Source organism: Apaloderma vittatum, unplaced genomic scaffold (genome assembly GCF_000703405.1).
Source record: "Apaloderma vittatum isolate BGI_N311 unplaced genomic scaffold, ASM70340v1 scaffold7767, whole genome shotgun sequence".
NCBI classification, from domain to species: domain Eukaryota; kingdom Metazoa; phylum Chordata; class Aves; order Trogoniformes; family Trogonidae; genus Apaloderma; species Apaloderma vittatum.
The window spans coordinates 92,951-111,630 of NW_009727834.1; the positions used below are offsets into that span (position 1 = coordinate 92,951).

General features: G+C 39.7%; 1 protein-coding gene across 1 annotated transcript in view; it reads left to right on the forward strand.

The window, feature by feature from the left end:
• Positions 1-18,680, forward strand: part of ARHGAP28 (Rho GTPase activating protein 28) — a 71,304-nt gene that overhangs the window by 22,738 nt on the left and 29,886 nt on the right. Inside the window, exon 2 of the mRNA XM_009873833.1 lies at positions 18,326-18,528. Within this exon, the coding sequence (XP_009872135.1) occupies positions 18,326-18,528 (203 nt within the window). The remainder of the gene's footprint in view (positions 1-18,325; positions 18,529-18,680) is intronic.

The following is an 18,680-nucleotide window of genomic DNA, read 5'->3' on the forward strand; positions in this document are numbered from 1 at the left end:
GGGGGGTAACAAAAACATTTTGGGTTGATTAGAATAATCTACAAAGCAGCTTTTGAGCCAAGACAAAAAATAGGCAAAAACTGGTAAAAGCCAGAACATTTCACTGCAACATCCTAAATGAACTGTTTTGTTTCTAATTTATGTGGATTTAACTTTCAACAGAAAAGTAACCCAAATCTTTAAAATCACACTGTTTATTGTTCTTCTGAATTTCTAGAAGAAAAGAAAATGGCTTTGTTTCAGGTTAACTTTAAGTGAAGATTTTGTTCAATTTCTTCTTTGGTCAAAGCCCTAAAAGATCAGTTGTTTACGTAGCTAGTTATTTATAACTGGTTTGCATCCAGATGCAGCAAAAAGGGTATATATTTCTCTCATTGTAAGGATAATCTATGTATTTCTGCAGTCATAAAATGGCTTCAAGAACAGGCCTATTTTATGCTTCAGTATTTAACTCTAGAAAAAGAATAGCATGAATGAACATATTGGCATTTATCAGTTATATGACATTCAGTGTATCTTCTGAAATATTTCGTGATATGTCCCATATATGTAATTTGTTGAGGTACTTTTGTACAAACCAGGAAACGAAATACTCATCTATGAATAAAGACACCAATGTAGGTGGATCTCTGTGTCATGCAAATTCTCACCATCTCTGGTGAGATGGTTGTGTATACAAGTTCACCACTGCTTATTTTTCATATGACAGCTGTGATTAAGGGTCACTATTGCATTAGTCCAGAAAGAGTAAGGGAAAAAAATGATGTTTAAATATATTTACATAGTAATATGGCAATACTGTATTTTGGAGGTAAAATATGTTAAGTGCGAGGACACTGCAGGGAGAGGGTCACCGTTTCCTTAATTTTAAGTAGGCATCATGCCTAGTGAACACTTACCCACTTCCAGGGTTTAATAGCTCTTTGGTGAGTCCTCACTGTCCTCTCCCTTTATAGACAGCATGAGATACATCTCATCCACAGTGAGCTGAATTACTCTTTGGAGATGACATCCTTTACACTGGCTATAATCAGGAGCCTGTGGCAAGCAGGGACCCAACTCACACTCCCAGTTCAATATCTAATGTTAGACAGGAGGATCCAGAGCTCGTTGAAACTCAAAGGGTTTGGGGGGTGTTTTAATTGCCGACAGCAGGCAGAAAGAAGATAATGCTCACTGTTAATTTCTGCAAGTGAGCCGACCTCCGCTTCCCTGCCTCCCCAACAACATTTTTCTGCACTTCACAGGCAGTGAGCTGCAAGAGACTTGGGCTGAAAATAGGAATCTACATTTGTATTTACCAAATGCCACCAAATCTCACCTTAATTCCTAGGAAAATTTTTACAGAGGCTTGTTTACAGAGGCTTTTAACAGAGGCAACTCTGGGAAAAGGTAATCCTAAAACTATATTTATCTGACTGTTCAGACAAAGCCTAGAACTAGAATTAGGTAAAAAATTACTTTAAATTCTTCATACAGCAACAGCTCAATGAGAGTAATAGTGGCAGCAGTGTATTACTTAAAAGAGAATCCTCGAGGAATCGGGGAGGGCAGTTTCACGAGTATTCAGCCTAGGGATTGCCTCTGCACACCTGTAGGAGGTAACACGGTAGAGGTATTTAGTTGGAATGATATGGACTAGCATCACTGTATGGTTTCAGGCAAAGTAACAGTAGTTGCCAAGCAGTTTCTTGCCACCACCACCCTCAGCCAGACTGGTAGTATGAACAGCCTCAGACTGCACTACCCGAGCCACGCTCTTCTGTGCAGATTATCCTTTAAAGCATGACCTGTCAGTCCCTAAGCTGACCTACAGACTGTAAATGACCAGAAGTTTTCAAAATTTTCAAGTGTTTATGTAATCCTAAAAGTTCACCAAAAGGAATAGGAAAGTGACACAAAGTTCACTTTAAAACATAAAGCAAATTTAACTTCAAGATGAACTGCAAAACCAAACCACTTCTGGTTTTGCTCTTTTTCTGTCCCCGTAGGAAATCTGTATCTGATTCAGGAAGTCCTTTCCCTTCTCTTTTCTTTGTTTAAGCCTTTTTTTTTCTTTCTCTGATTAAATAACAGGCTTTCTTTTCCCTTTACTCTGCTGAAGGTCTTTAGCCATGTCTTTAGAGGAAGTGAAGGCTATCAAAATCTTATAACCAGAAAGTCAGCTTTTCCTCTCGTATTTCAGGCTGGGGGAATGATGAAAGGAATGCTGCAAATTTGACAAACCAGTTTAAGCATTTCAATGGATAAACAAGAGTTTGACTGAGGGAGTAAAGTTTGACCATCTCATATGCTTTCCATGCTTAAGAGTTATTTCGTAGGGCTCCTTTGATAGCATTAAGAGTCTGTGGCAGGGAACTTTAACGCATACAGTGTTTCCTCCTGATCCAGATGCAGCTCAAAATCATCCCTGAATTTCAAGACTTTATCTATGTTGTGGTCAAAACCCAATACTGGGCCACTGTTCATACAAAACCTGGTACCTTTTTTTTTTCCAGCATTCATCTAGGCCTCCCGCTGATCGTCCCACTGCAGGAAAAGCAAGAAAGGCTTCTCCATAAATATTTAATTCCTTAACAGCTGTACTCTGGCTCGCTGCTTCTTCCTCACTGGCGTGCACCACATTTCTGCTCTGGGTGGGGCAGCCATCTCCACGCAGGGAGAGCTCCTCATTAATTTGCATATGGTCACTTATGATTTTTTGCGCTTTGCTAATGGCAGAGTCTCAAATCTCTTTAGCAGAAAACACATAAATTTTTTTCTGAGCCACCCCACAGGGATTCTGAATTACAGCACAGCTTAGTGCTGATTACTTTTTTATTTCTCCTCTTAGGAAATGGATAAAAGGTTTAAGTTCTGACATGAACAGGAAAACACACTAAGAGGATTTATCCTGAAGGCATCTACCCTTTAAATAGTGATGGAGCAGTGTCAGCCTATTTCCCACAAGGGCCAGAAGCTCCACTGCTCTTTGTTCCCGCAGCCCTTGTATGACTAGAGGCAGAATATTCTATCACAGGCTGTCAGATAACTCCCAGAGTATGCAACTTGGTGATCATAGGCTAAGGAAGCACTCACTACCACTAGGAGCATGAAGAAGTTGGGTTTCGGAAGAACTCAGCTCTGCTCTTTTAAGGATAGCACCAAAGCTTTATTCTTCTCCAAGGTAAGACTTGCAGAATTTACTAAACTGGTAACTTCTCAGCCTTCTAGACCCTGTTCCCTCCCTCTTGTTTTCTTAAATGTGGAGTGACAGGAGGGGGAGCAAGCTGTCAGAGTTATCACTAGTGGAATTTTCCAGCTTCACCAGCAGGAAAGGGGAGCACAAAAAAAAAAAAAAGAGATCCACTGTAGAAAAACAACTGGACATAGTGCAAGCAAAAGCAACTTCAGGATGGGTATATGCCTGCTTTGCATTGATTCAAGCTGTATGAAAATACGCCTCAAAAAACTACTAACATGAACCATTTAAGGTTTTGTCATCAAGGTGTGCTTCTGGAAAATTATCCACTGTTATAAAATAGTTTTTTCTCACCACTTATTCTGTTCGAAAATGTGTTTCACTGGAATAATGTTCTAGAGGGAGCAGAATCTTTACTTCGAATTGGATTAATCACAGCAGGTTTTTTTGCTTTCATTTGATTTGGGGTCAGAAATTTGCCTTTTTCAACTTTTGCCTTCTGTTGTCATATAGATGTTGATGATAATTATGTGGATTTCAGCTCAGTGTCATGACCAGACTCTAACTTGCCCAAGTAGAGCTTTATAGAAACCTAGCTGTAAGGAAAGAAGAAACTTGTGACTTATATCATTCTACGGGAGGAAAGCCAGGTCTGACAATTTAAGTGATGCATTCATACAGATTACACGGCTAAATGAGCTAAAGTGCTTCTACATTCACAAATACATTATCCTAATCCACATTTTTCAAATTGTGCTCAAATCTGGCTCAGCTCTGTACGCTTGGCAGGCAGGGATTTGCAGGTAGTATAGGCTCTTTCTAACAGCTACTTTCAGTTTGAAGGTGTTTATTCTGATAACCAGGTAAAAATCCAAGGCAGCAGGGGGCTGGTGGTGAAGAGCAGCTAAATCTGTTTACCTACTAATGAAAACAGGAGAAATTCAAGGGAGCTGGAAAATAAGACTTGTCCACATTTTTCTGGAGGAAACTGGAAGCTTGTTCATGTAGTCTAAATAAACACAAACAATAGACCATCAATCCATTACTCACAGACAGTCTCTCTCATCCCTCTCAGAGGGATTCCAGGATTCTCCCACTGCCTGTTTGCTGTGATGCTCACAGCTCTGCACTTCCAAAGCAAACATCAAGAGTGTTTGAGGAGTTTCTTTCAGCAGTTCTTGCTCCGTGGCACTTTGCACACATTGAAATGGCCAGCGCAACCTTTCCGGTTCCAAAGTCCCCCTGTAGCAAAATATCATGAGCTGGGGTCATGACCATTCAGAAGAAATAATACTGCTTGCCTTGGGGAAAACTCTCAAGGATTTCTTCCCCTGTTGTTCCCTCTGTAGGGCAAGCATGAGGCCTATACTGGGGATCAAAGAGAAGTCTGAAATGTCATCAGATGCTGCAGAGCAGCACAATATGATAATCATGGTCCGATATGATAAGTACATATTAGATTTTAATTGACTTTGAACAGGATAAAACATCAAGTACTTTCTTTTTCCCTTGTCAAATGTGAAGTCTCACTGAAAGGAAATCCAGGCAGCTAATATCCCTGGAGATTTGACTTTTGCTGTCTAGATTCTTGATTGAATTTTTTGGAAAAGAGAATCAAATCATCGGAATTATTGTGATATTTCTACTGGACATTTATGCTCCTAGCACTAGCAGATTTTCTTCTGTGAATGCAATGTCATTATGAGTCCCAGCAGTGTCCTGTCAGGATGGGTTTACTGACATAAGTGATTGTTCAAACTGCTTTCTTTTTGTGATTTTTGTGACTCTTTTTTCATATGAATGGAAGAATTCTGAGGGATCGCCCACCACTGGATTTGCTCCAGCTTGTTTTCAGTGAAGGTAATCCTGTCTATGCAAAGAAAAGAGAGCTCACTCTTGGGTGTTAGGGCTTTGCAATACAATTGCAAAGTGATTCCTAATTCTGAATGCAGATGTTTCTGGATAGCTAGAAATTCTCCACGATTGATGTTGGTTTAAGATAATGACCAAATTCAAACAAAAATTAACCTAACAACTCTAAGCAATATTGTATTTTCTTCAGCTCTTTTACTTACTTCTTATTAGAAAGTCCCTTCAAATGCATTATTCTGGAAAACTGTAGGTGTTGAGCTGTGTGTAAGTGATCATAATGATATGGCACTCTCTTAATTTGACAGATCTTTCTCCACTCCAAAAGATTCCAACTACTTTGAATAAAATCTGTTCCATTTTTCTCTTGAATTATGCTTCTCTTAAGCAATCAGTTAATGTCAATTCCCTGGTTTGTGCCGTACAAGACATTCCATTTTATGTGTTGTCTAGACTTTTTCACAAAAGCTGTTAGGAGATTGCTGAAATATCCCTCCCTTTGTCCCCATCTTTGCTATGTATTCATATGTATATTTATATGTGAGTATGAATCCATATATATGTACAGTAATCTTCCCCTTAGGATATTGTGTATGTATATCATAAAGGAAATGGAGATTAATGGTACCATGTAATACAATACAAACAGGCTGATTTTATGGCAGTCTTGCAGAAACTCCTGCCAAGTAAAAGAATAAATAACAGCTGTGTTAATCAAAGCCAAATTTAAAAGATAAGGCTTGGACTTTGGTGTTCAAAATCCCAGACAACTGGGCAAGTTTAATGTTCACAGAAAAAGAATAACTCTGAGGACAAAGAGTATAACGCTATACAGTTAACTTGAAAGCAAATTTTAAAAAGTGCTTCTGTGGCTTAAAAGCCTAAGTCAAAATTGACTTTGCATGCAATCTCCCTGTAAATCCATAGGGTTTGTCCTCCTGAATCCTTCATTTTTTTCTGAATGGGGGATGTAGGTGACTGTCCGCCTTAGTGCATTTTGGAAGCGTAAAATATAGTCACCTGGAAGCCCAGAAAAGATAGTGATTCAAGAATTGGATGAATACCAACTAGCAATACAAGCATGATTATTTCCCTATTTTACTGGAAAGCCATATATCTTCTCTGTTTTGGATTAAACTTGTGAAGATGTGTTAGCCTGTTCAGGATCCTTTGGAAGCATTTTGAACCAATTGTAACTGACGTAAATATAGTCTTGACTGGAAATCTTCCAGAGCAAGAGAGCTACAACAGTTCAGCCAAGATGCATTGTATCAAAAGCATGGATAAGTAATTTGGTGTCCTCGTGGGAAGGATAGCATTACAGCTTCACAACATTCATAAAGTGCCTGCGCAGTGAAAGATCTAACATGGTCATTATAAGATGGATGAATGCCTGGTGAATCCTCACCTCCTGTCAAAGATCATGGCTCTTATCTAGGCAGGAGCGGGAAGAGGAACATGTACTCACGATGACAGAGGGCACAACAACAGCTTAGTCATACTCATTTGACATGAGCATGTGAGCTTCCAAACATGATTTACTATGTTTGCATAGAAATATTAATTATTTTTTAGAGGCTATCCAGCCAAGAATATGTACAGGGTTGACAAAGCTAAGTTAGTAACTTCAGCCAAGCTCTATAGGACTTACAGAAGATTAGCACTACTATTTCTCACAGTGTACCATAGCCTTAAGTCACGAACTAGCTCTTGTATTTTTTAACCTCTTCTGTGGCAAAGCATCTGTGTGATTTTAGATGTGTCATGTTACCTCTCACTGTAATTCTTACTTGATGTCTCTGTGATCCTGTTACGATGAATTACCTCTTTCCCATATAGTTAATTAAGTGCTACAGGGAGTGTGGGGGGTGTGTTACTAGTCACCAGATTCTTCATTCTGCTGTTATTATCCAAGACATCATGATTTGATATCCAGGTTCAGACTCCCAGCTGTGACTGAAGAGAGCTTCATACAGCTTAAAGAGGCGATTCTTCAAAGTTGTCTTTCCATTCTCCCAGTGTGATCTGGTGCAAACCTGAAGAACTTACAACAAACCAGAACAAACCAGTAAATGGTTGCGGGTTCAATTCCTGTTCAGTCCCCATGTGTTGCCTGATCTAGTTGAGAGGTGGCATCCCTGGTGACGGGGAGGCTGGATTAAAATGATCTCTAAGGTCCCTTCCAGCCTAGGCCAATCTATGATTCTATGATTCTATAATTCTATAATTATATGTTAAAATACCCAGAAGTAAACCCTTCCTATAATACATGATGTCTACAAAAGGTGTTGTAGAACTTTCTAGCATGGTTGTGAACCATCTCAAGATTTCTGCTTCTCAGGAGAATATACATGGGAATTTTGTACCTATGTTAAGATTGTCCCTCTAAATCTCCTGTGTCTTGAAGACTTCCTTCCAACAAGAGCTTGTTTTCCTCAGAGACTTCCAAGAGCTACATCTTACTCCCCCAGCACCAACATTAAAACATTTAAACTTCCAAACCCTATGCACAAGATTCATTTGGCTGGCTTCAGCAGGGCTGCTTGTAGGATTCAGAATTACTCATACCATTGAGGAACTGCAGACAAAAGCACTGTGTTTTGTAAATATTAGTGGTCTCTGTAGATGTAAGAGCTTCAGAAGCTGTAGTATGTTTGAAAAGCTAGCTTTGAAATACCTGGCAGGCTGCAGATTCCTTAGACTGCTCAGGGATGAAATATTAAGCGGGGGAAAAAAAAATGTAGTCTAAGGAAACTGGAACGCTGCTATGCATCATGCGATAGTATTCCCATTTAAAAGGTGATTTTTCTTACTCTGTTACATGTTTTTTTTATGGGCATTGTGAAGAAGTGTAACTTAGTCAAACATTTCCAGAGAGTCCAAGTGGTTTGGAAGCATCATTTGGCTCCTTACATAGAAAGGTCATGTTTTTCACAGACCATAGTACAAACATTTGAACACAAATGAGAAAAATATCACTTGAAATCTAGTGTGTTTCCTTGACAATTCCCATGAAGATCTTTCCTATATTTCTTCAGCATAAGCCTAGAAAACACTTTAAGGTGAAAAAAAGCCTTTAATACTCCATTGATTGGAATTGTATAGCCAAAGTATAAGATAATGTGTTGGCATTTTTTCCTTTCTTTCTTCATTCCTCTATTGAAAAGGTGAGAATATAATAAATTTGATTTTGTGGTCCATGGTTCCCTCTGAAAAAGAGAATGTCTGCTCTTTGGAGACATGTGATCTTCTACTTGCTGTTCCCTGTCTGTTGTATTTGTCTCCAACAAATTTTAGACCCTGCTCTTCATCTTCAGCTCTTCTCTGTCCTTTTTTACGGTTACACGTCCCATCGTCTCACCAGGACCCTTCATAGTACTGGGAAGGCTACTAAGCTCATCTGACAACTCTCACGAGGTTATTGCTAACACATGTCTGTACCTACATTCTAAATGAAAATTTTCTAGACCAATCTCCAGTAAGAATCTTCTACCAGCTTTTGCTTTAAATTCGGCTTTATGCTTACATGGTTGTGCTGTTATTGATGTCTTGAATGGGAGAGGTTGCTAAATTTAATTTTGAGTGAAATATCCTGTAATTTTAACCAAAAAGAAGATGAGTGAATTAGCAAGAAATTTATGTCACAAACCTGTTCTAATATAGCTTGATTTTTAAGGATTGAAGGTGAAATGTGTACCACATTAGCAAAACTTCCATTGGTCCAGCAGATCCAAGAGGATATACTTCTGTTAATATTGCCTAGCTGTTTGGGATTTTTTAGTAATTCGATTCTTTAGAATGTAAAGTGCCCTGATTACTTTGACTCTGAGCTTTTTACAAATATTTAGAACTGGATGGAGAGAGGGGCAGGTATGGAGCTTCTGATAAGGAAACATGACAGTCAAATGCTGTTGGAGAAACATGTGAGAAAACATCCACCAGCTGCAACCCCCATCCCTTGTCCTGTGTGTTAGGTCCCCCTGTGGTCACCTCTTCCCTGCACAGAGAGCCCCTCTCAGCTTCCTTCCCTGTTGCTCTACCTCTGCCTGAGGCTCTCACTCAACCCAGAAGCACTTGCTTTCTGGAAAATGGAAAAGGAAGGGAAGACCACTGTGGATAGAGGGATGGAAAGGCAGGAAGAGGCAGAGACGAGGCCTCATGTTGCCTCAAGTCATCCAGGATAAAGTCAAAGACAACTCCCAGCTGATGCGTAGCTCTTTCTCTTCAGGTAAAAACAGGAACATAGTGCTTTGATATATTCACCAAGATTCATCTACATTGCTTTATTCATTGCACATTTGTTATCTACATCACTTTATTAAGCAGTCTAATTAAAAAAAGAACAGTCTATTCAGCAAATCTGGGACTCTGTCCAAAGTAACAATCTTTAGCAATGTGCTTGAGTGGCAAAAAATAGAATTATGCACACATCTTGATTTTTATTTGGCTACAGCATTTTCCAGTGAATTTTTCATTCCTTCTGACTGATTCAATATGCCACGAAGTACAATACACCACAGAAAATACAAGCTGAGAGTTCAGAATTGCTTGACAGTCAGCCCAGAGCTGCTGAGAAAAATCTAAATCTACATTTGCTCATGAAATTTTTGTGATTTGTAATAACTTCAACATTATCACTACCACAAGGAAGGATATTCTGAATGTAAACATAAGGGATAAAATAAGCTAGTGGGGTTTCAATAGTTTATTATTATCTGAGAATATGATCCAAGATTTTTGTGGTGGCAATGTGAAGTTGTTCCCCACTCTGTCAAAAAATTTAAGAGCTTCTTCACCACCTAAGTATTTTGTTTCAATAAAATAGCTTTAAAAGTTGTGTGTTGCTTAGCTTTGAAAGTTCAATGTGTTTCTTTATATTATTCCAGTCCAGTTCAGTGCATACAACTAAGCACAATATTGAAATTATTTTCTTATGAATTGCAAGGTAGCCAGTAGCATTCATGACCAAAATATAAATAAATACATTACAGAGTCTACATATTCATATATTTTAGCTCAACCATTACCTTCCATATAAATTAAGATATGTTTAAAGGAAAACCCAACAATTCATGAAAATAAGTACTGCTTGTTTGCTTAGGTCCTGAACCCTTTGAAAAAGAGTGTAATGGGTGGAGTGGTGACATTTACTTTAAAGGGTGCATTAATTATATGAAGGGAGAAAGTAACAGCTGTACATCACTTAAACTCAGCACAAAGAAAACTTCAAAGGCATACTGCCTGGCTTCAAGCTCCTGTATAGTTTACATGTTCACTCCTTAGAAGTATCTGCATCCCTTCATTGATTATTTTAGGACCTTAAAGAGCTTACATTTGCAATATATGTAGTTACATTAGATGCCTCCCAGTAGACAGTATGGTGCAGTTCTTTATGCTGCTATGTTAATTCAACCAAAATGACTGAATTTGTCTTTTTAAGTATTTTAGAGAGAGAAAGTCCTACAAATTTTTTGAGTCCCTTAATGATAATAAGCTTGCTGTTTGAAAGGATGGCTTCTTTAAAATGAGCTAGAGTTAAGATAGATATGATTTCTTCCCCAATTGTCACATAGATGCAGGCAGTGTTAGAAGATCTATTGAAAGCTGTATGAAGTTCATCCCCTTATGTTTCAGTGTTTCATCATGCCTGATGAGTATTTTAAAATTTCTTTTTCTTTAGAAAATTTACTTTGTGTTTCTAGAATCAAAAAGCTTTTAACACTGTCCAGTTTACATCTCCTGTGGGTTTTACTTGGTTTGCTTCTTTGCTTGTTGAATGATTTATTCCTCACTGGAGTTCTCAAACCTGTGCATTTTCTGAAGTTTTAACTATATCCTGTTGTGTAATAAATAACGAGTCTGGCTAAGTGTGAGTTGCTGTCAAAGGCTTATCAGTTTTACTGTGAGAGAAGATTCTGGATTAATCTGCACATTACCCTCCTCAGTGTTTATAGTTACACACACGTGCGTACATAGTGGCCTGATGTTCTTCAGTCGGCTTAAGAGGTTGCTGTTCCTGGGGAGTGCTTGCAGCACTGTTCTTACCCTAGAAGTGATGCTCCCAGAGCAGTAGGAAGCAAAAGAGAAATACAACTTTTCCACTGCCTTTTGCGAGAGTTTCCTCACTGTTACAGTTAACTCTCTGAGAGGGGACTGAGTGAATGCAGTCAAGAACGTGAAACTCCTTGCAGTACCAGAACTCAGACAGGATTTAATGTATTTATGCTTCCTGTTCATTTTTTTTTGTTGTTCATGTGACTCTGCTTCATCTTTGCTTGTGTAAGACACTCGGTAGCTGTTTGCACCAAGCTGCAGAGTGAAGTATGTCTGCCTCATGTTTACTGTGTGGCTTAACTGAATAATTCGTGCCAAGGATTGGTAACATCAAAGTAGTAAATCCAGGGCTGCCATACATCTTGATTTCAAACTCAGTCCAGGTGGAATTTGCCTTGGATTTCTAGGTGCTCAGCTACCTAGCAATCTCTCTGGGAAAAAGCCAGACAGCTGGGATTTTTGGAAGTGTCTATTCAACATGAGTGGGTAAATTGTACGGTGCACACACAGGGAGCCCAACGCTCCTGGAGGCCTTCGTCAGCTCTGAGGCATGTGTAGAGTGAACTGTCACATCCAGTGGGTTCAGTGCTCAGGCACAAATCATTTGTACTCTACACACACAATAGATCAAACATTTCCTGGAAGCACGGGATTTCCTAAGCCCACAGTACATGGCCCATGTGCCTATGTTCCTTCCTGGAAAACTTTGGTCTGCCCTAGATACATGGATTTGTTTCATTTAAAAGCAGTTGGACTTAAGTAAGCACTGATACAACAGAAGAATTTGTCACCTCTAACAATAAAAATGTTTAAGATGTTTAAAGCCACTGCTCAGAAACAGCTTTGCCTGCTGTAGGCCATGTCTAGATGTTTCTTTTCTTGCCCATACTCATTGAAAATTACATCTAACATAGTTTGTCATGATCTGCTCATATCCTTAGTTCTTCAGCATTCAAAACCAGCTTATCCTTCTTCCTCTTAATGTATATGAAAAGAATTCTTTTCCAATTCACTTGGAAAAAAATGATTAACAGAACATGCTCTTGTTAGTGTTAATCATTTGAGAATCCCTGCTGCCCTTCAGGAACAGCATTGTTAGGAGAAAGAAGCCAGAATAGAATCCCTTTCAGACTTTGACAGACCCACTGAAGCCATGTAGTGCGCTGTCTCTGTCACATCAAGCCAGCACTGAAGTGATGTGATTGCCAGCGCAGAGGAGAGGTCTAGGTCATGTCCCCAAAGGTCATGGTTGCCAGCAGGCAATACCTAGCAAGTATATTCCCTGCACTCCTCTAGCTCAAAGGGTCTGATTGTGAGAGCCCTCAAATTCAAATGCACAAACAGAGGGAGATTCTTCTGCAGTCTCCACGTTTGGCCACACAGAGGTCACAATGTGGCTATTGTTACAGGCAGGGGACTTCCATACCACTTCTGAAAAAGTTGCATAAGAGAGAGCTGAAGAACTCAAGGTGAAATGCATTTTTAAATGCTGGTGGGTAACACTGGTATGCAAACTCAGCAGCCAAATCTCGTAAATCCTGTTAGTACCTTGAAGATGAGTTATAAATAAATAAATGAAACTCTTAATTCCCTTAAATCTTACTATCCTTTAAGTCTTTACACTCATTAAAAAAGTCCTTTTGGTCCAAAAAACGTTTGCAGAAGCAGAAAAAACATCATTAGAAATTAACAGTTGAGAGAAGCATATTTTGTGGAATATTTCGTAGAATGCAAAGACATGCAAAGCACTAAATTCCTGTATTTTCAAGACTACCTGCTACAGTAAAGTGGTAGCTTAGTTTATTTTCAGACCTAGCCTTGTAACAAAGAGAGATGAGATTCATATGATTTCAGACTTCTGCTAGGCATCATGATCCAAAAATTAGTAATGAAGTAAAATCTTATTCTGCTTCTCACTCAAAGTCTGTTACAAGGGAGGTGGGGTGACACCTCCATGAAATCAATGAACATGATGGGTTAAATAATTGCTATGCTAGATGTTAGAGAAAGAACAGTGAAACTTTAGAATCCACTGCCTACAACATACCTAACATCTACAGGATGGTCAGAAAAAGAAGAGTGGAAAAGGAGTTGTGGGGATATTGTCTGAGATATACCGCTCTCTGTAAGCAGAAGCCACCAGGCATGGAGAGAAACAAACAAGCAGACAGCAAACAGTGCTGGAACAGTCACCAGGAAGGAACCAGATGAAGGATTTGGGGCAAGAGTGAACAGTAGTGTGAACTGTGCACCAAAACACTAACTTCAATCGCTGAACTCTTCCTTTGCCAGAAAAAAAAAGAAAAAAGAAAAAAAGAGAAATGCTGGCACGTGACTGATTCCTAACATTTCAGATCAGAGAAAAATATAGTTCTTAATAAAAAGGGATTTATTTTTTTTTCCCTATCAGTGCAAGATATCATATCCTTTTTTACACTTGGGAAGAGCTCAGCAGAGAGACAATAATTATTTTTTGTCAGAAGCTGGTGAATTGTTATGATAAACTGAAGGATGGAAAGATCTGGGTACAGGAAACAACACTGTGCTCTGCTACTATTGTGCTTGTCAACACTAACGACTTCACTGGATTAAGTGACTATACTGATAGAATGATTGCAATATGAAAAAGTGGATCTTAGTCTTAAAATGACCAGGAGAGTTTGCTTCCTTCATCTTCCTCATTCTTATAAATGTGACTAATTGTGATGAATCAGGTTGAGGACCTGCTGAAGCATAATGACCCATGAGAGTAAGATGTCCTGTCCCTCTGTGCAAACAAGGATTAAATGCTCGCTTTAACTACAAGATGGCTTTATTAGTCCTGTTTGTTTTATGGATTCTTTACTACTCGTTACTTAATTAAACTGAAAACACAAGCCTGGCTTTATCATTAGTCAGCCTGTGAGCAATCATTAGGTGTCACTGAACCAGCTCTTTTGGTGGTTTGACAGACCTTCACTTTGGAGATAGGATAAGAATTGCTTATTGGATTTGGCTTGGCTATCCTGAAATCCATCTCTGCTCTCAGATCTTGAACAGCACACTTCTGCACAATACATGGAATGTAAAATATAGGTTTAGCAGGCCTGGCTTGCTATTGCGTCTCATCAGTGTTACAAACACACAACAGGGCAAAGCCAGAGTCAAACATGGTTGAATCAGACTCCTTGTGCCCCATGGAAATACCCCGCTTCTTTGCAATAATCCCTCCACAGTAGGAAGGATTCCACAGTTCCTTTCTACACAGTATCATCATATTTCTCCTTACTGGCACTCTTTAGCCCTTTCTTCTGTGACCAATATCCAGTACTAGAGGCATTCTTTGATAACGTTGGCCATTGTAGTATGCTCTTCCCTTCTTTTTCTTTTGTTTTTCAAGGGTTTAGAGTTGTGTTTATGTGGCTATTTTTTGTTTGTTTGTTTTAATTCCACTCTGAAAAAAATTTCAGTTCATTCAGTGAAGTCACTGCAATTTTTGCTCAGTGCTTTAAGGTCTGTCCCTCTCTCCCAACATTTTCCACCTAGGAAGCCAGGATCTGAGATCCCTCCCAAGTTTCATTAGTCAGCGTTTCAGATTAGCTCACCACTGCCTGTGTGTGTGTGTGAGGGAGCAAATGAAACTGAGCATGAGCTTCATGGTTACTACTTACCTAACAAGACTGGTTCTCAAATATTCTGTATGAACAAAAGATTAGACTCAGTGAAAACATTTTATTCTTGTAAACTTCTCTTACAGACACTGAGAAAAAGAGCACACAAGCCAGAAAGCTCTGAGGGTGAAGGTATCAGGAACGTAGGTTTTCTGCTAGGAGAGTTCCTAGGTGACAGGCAACCTGGGCTTGTGGAGTTATTTCTGAGACAGCAGACAGCTTGCTGAGTCAGTGCTCATTCAGTGTCCTTCAAGAATAAATTAAAAGAGGTGAAGAGTATGCTTTGCTTCCTCAGCAGTTTCGTTGTTTGTTTTTTTTCCTGAAACTCCTGAAACTGTTTTGAGCAGCTTTGGTTGTAGGAAATGGAGACAACTGCCGTTATCACATAAAAGCAAGACCACTTCCTCCAGGACAAAAGCCACAGGTATATGGGTCAAAATGGCAGCTGGAGGTTTCTTCAAACGTGAGCTTTTAATAGGCAGAGTCAGAATAATTGCAGAAGTTTTGTACTAGACCGCCTGGAAGCAAGCTTCAGCTCTTTACCAATAAGGATAAAGCACCTCTGCCTAACCTTTCTTGTTACAGGAATTTTACACAGCTTGATTTAATCTGGGCTGAGATAACAAGCCTCATATATGAGATTCTCAGGAGACTTTGCTCAGCTGATTTTCCAAATAAGCTCCGTACTGTTAATATTATTGTAAGTACATGTTAATTACCCAGGAACCTTAGACGTATTTGGTAAAGCTGGTTGTCACAGCAGTTGTTGCCATGCTACATGGTCTGTTTTGTATTTAGCTTTTTGGTATGGTAATATTACAGAATAGCATGCTCACTCTGGGTAGAAAAGAAACAACCTACCAAGCCTCTTTCTTCCTAATATGGTGAAATAAAAAGCCTCGGTTTGGCTAATCGAAGTGCTGATGGAGTCAAAGCCCAAAGATCAGTCTGATGTGGTGCGTGAAGAGCACGGGGGTCATGGTCAAGTTTCACACTGGGAGTTCAGGAAATGTTTGAATTCCCTGACCATGACTAAATGATGGGATGCTATCAGGGAAAAAGGCCTCTTCTCATCCCAGCACGTGTTTGATTCCTGGCGAGAGCATTCCTTCCTACGATTGCTGATGCGTGAGCTCTGGGCTGCGCTATAGAGCAGAGGTACTGACTTATTTTTCACAAAGCTTGATACTAAGCGGGGATATGAACTGTTCAGTGAGCAGCAGCGCAGTGGCCTCAGGCAGAACCCTGAGCTGAAGAGGAGGCTGCTGGTGAGGGACAAGCTGTGGTTGGAGGACGGGTACCGGCTGCACGCCGGACACCAGGCCTCGGCGTCTCTGCTGGTACAGTGCCAAGGTAGCAGGGGCCCCAAACACCGTTAGCACGCCAGGAAGTTTTGCCTTTTTTTCCTTACTTGTGTTCACTATCACTTTTTAAACAAAGCGGAGCTTTTCACAGCAGTGAGCAATTGGCTGGCAGGAGCTATTTCCACCATCCCCACCATCTCCTGGCTGAAAATGTGAGGTTTCCTGGCTACTTCTGCTGGTTAAAACCTCTGCTCAGGGATGCTTTGTACGGTATTAACTCATTAGGTTTAAGTCCTGTAGAACTTGGTGAGGTTTTTTTTTTCTTTTTCCTTGCTGATGTTGGTAAAAGAGATAGATGAATCCATAAAAATACAGAAGCTGACACATCCAGATACATAATTCCAGTAATTATGATTTACCGAGTACCCTCAGTGATCTGAGGCTTTGTGAACAAAAGCTGACTGGAACACTCACGCCTCCCCAGAGAGAGAGATACATGGAAAACCTTCAGATAACTTTAACCACACTTGTGTCACAAATTCTTCTCCGATTTGGTGATGTTGACTTGCTCTAATTTAAACAATAACAGTTTCAGCACTGCATTTAAAAGAAAACAGTCTTTTGCTGTTTATGAGGATAAAGAAAAAGAAACACTTAAGATAGTGCTTCTCTTCCTGGTGGTCACGTGTCTGCACAGCACCATAGTACGTCGTTTTCTGATGAAATTTTGTAAGGCATTTGAAAGCTTTGCTTCCCAGCATCTGACCAAGAGCATGCAGGCAGGTTGGGCAGCTGAATCACCCCTATTACAGCCACTTGTGATCAAAGAAAGCTTTGCCTTTTGAAGCAGTGATAAAGTCCATAGCTGGATTTGTTGTGCTCCATCATTTCCACCACAGCTCCCCAACCCGGGGCTCAGACCTTACCCAAAATGAGCTGCCTGGGACCACCCCAGATGAAGCGAGGAGGCTGCAGGACCCTCAGGGGAGCAGCCAGACTTTTGCTGACAAGGGAGGATGCGGCAGTGCAATTGGGGAAGAAGCATGCCCCGTTAGCTTTATTAAATAATGTAGTGTTTATACATCCATTACAAGAACTTTTATGGGGGGAAATACTGAAAAGGAAGTATCTGCTGGGGTTTTTTAGTGGAGTAAAATGATATCCACGGTTTTAAACAACGGCCTGTAGGCAGGTTGATGCCATAAAGAAAAGGAAGAAAAAGGGAAACTGTATTTGAGTTAATTCAGATAAGAGTCAGCCAGAAAACCTTATGACAGAATTTTCCATTAATTCCTGTAGTCTAGCTCTCTGCTATAATTATGCTACCTCCTGACTCCTTTGTACAAATATTGTTGTGGTTTTTACTAATATTTACTGTAACTACTATAATTACACTTACAAAAGCTGCTTACAGTATTGCAGCCATAATAACGCAAAAGAGCAAAGCCAGACAACATTTCATGGCAGATGTTTTAAAAGATTTTGAAGGACCTTTTATAACTGCCTTCAGATGCAGGAATTTACAGTGGGAAAACACAAGAACAAAGGAGTAAGGAACTAACTGCTTTGATTCAATCACTGTATTGGACTGCAACTTGTAATCTGATTTTTAGTGAATAATGATTTTTTTGGAATCTGTGATCAAAAACTTCTGTTTGGCCTACAACATACCATTTTATTCCAGAGACAAATTCTGTTAAGATATCTTTCAACCTAAGCAAAAAAAAAAAAAAATTTTTAAAAGAGTTTTCAAATAGAGCGAAATTATTGTTCTGAATTAAAGTATTTCAAGGTTTTAATTCTTTTCTGGAGCCAAGAGGAGTTTGTAAAATGTTTTAGAGTTCCCAAGTCTGATTATTTTTCCCCGAAGTGGCTTGCACTGAAGCATTTCAGCCAGTAAGCAAAAGAGGAAGGGATAGAAAGAGAAACTGAGGCACTAAGAAGTTAATATACGTTTCCAGTGTCTCATCAGATGGATATCAGTGTTAGAAATAGAAATTTCATCTCCTAAGTTCCCTTCTAGGGTGTAAAATACTGAAGGACATTAAAGAGATGTATTATTAGATGCAAAATAAATTTCCAGCCATAACACTTATGAGCAACTGAGATCATGTATACCACCAGCACTGTGCACTTTGCCTCCAACATCTTGTTCCTTGTTCCCTCTTACAGACACATAGGAAGCCCAGGTGGCATCCTACGTCTGCATGGTACAAGTCAACGTGATAGAAAGTCTATTTTTAATTTTCATTGCTCTCTCTTTTCAGAAAGTCTCTCTCTCACTGTCGAAGAATTAACAGGATGCTTTCCAACGAGTCAACGCCTCCTCCTGCATTCAGTCGCTCCAACTCCCAGGCCTCCATGGACAGCACCTCCATGGAGGACTTCTGGTGCGAAGTGGAGAGCATCAAGGAGAGCAGGGAAGATGGATCTGAAGAAGCAACACTCTCGGAGTTCAAACCTGCTGATGGTGAGCACACAAACACTGCTTCTTTCTTCCATCCTGGCTTTGCCCTGTCTCTTCAGTTATGCCCTGATCTTGCTCCTCATGTCACCCAGTACAAACAAAAGTGCTAGACTAGGTCTATGATCATTATAGATCTGAACATCACAGTCAATGTA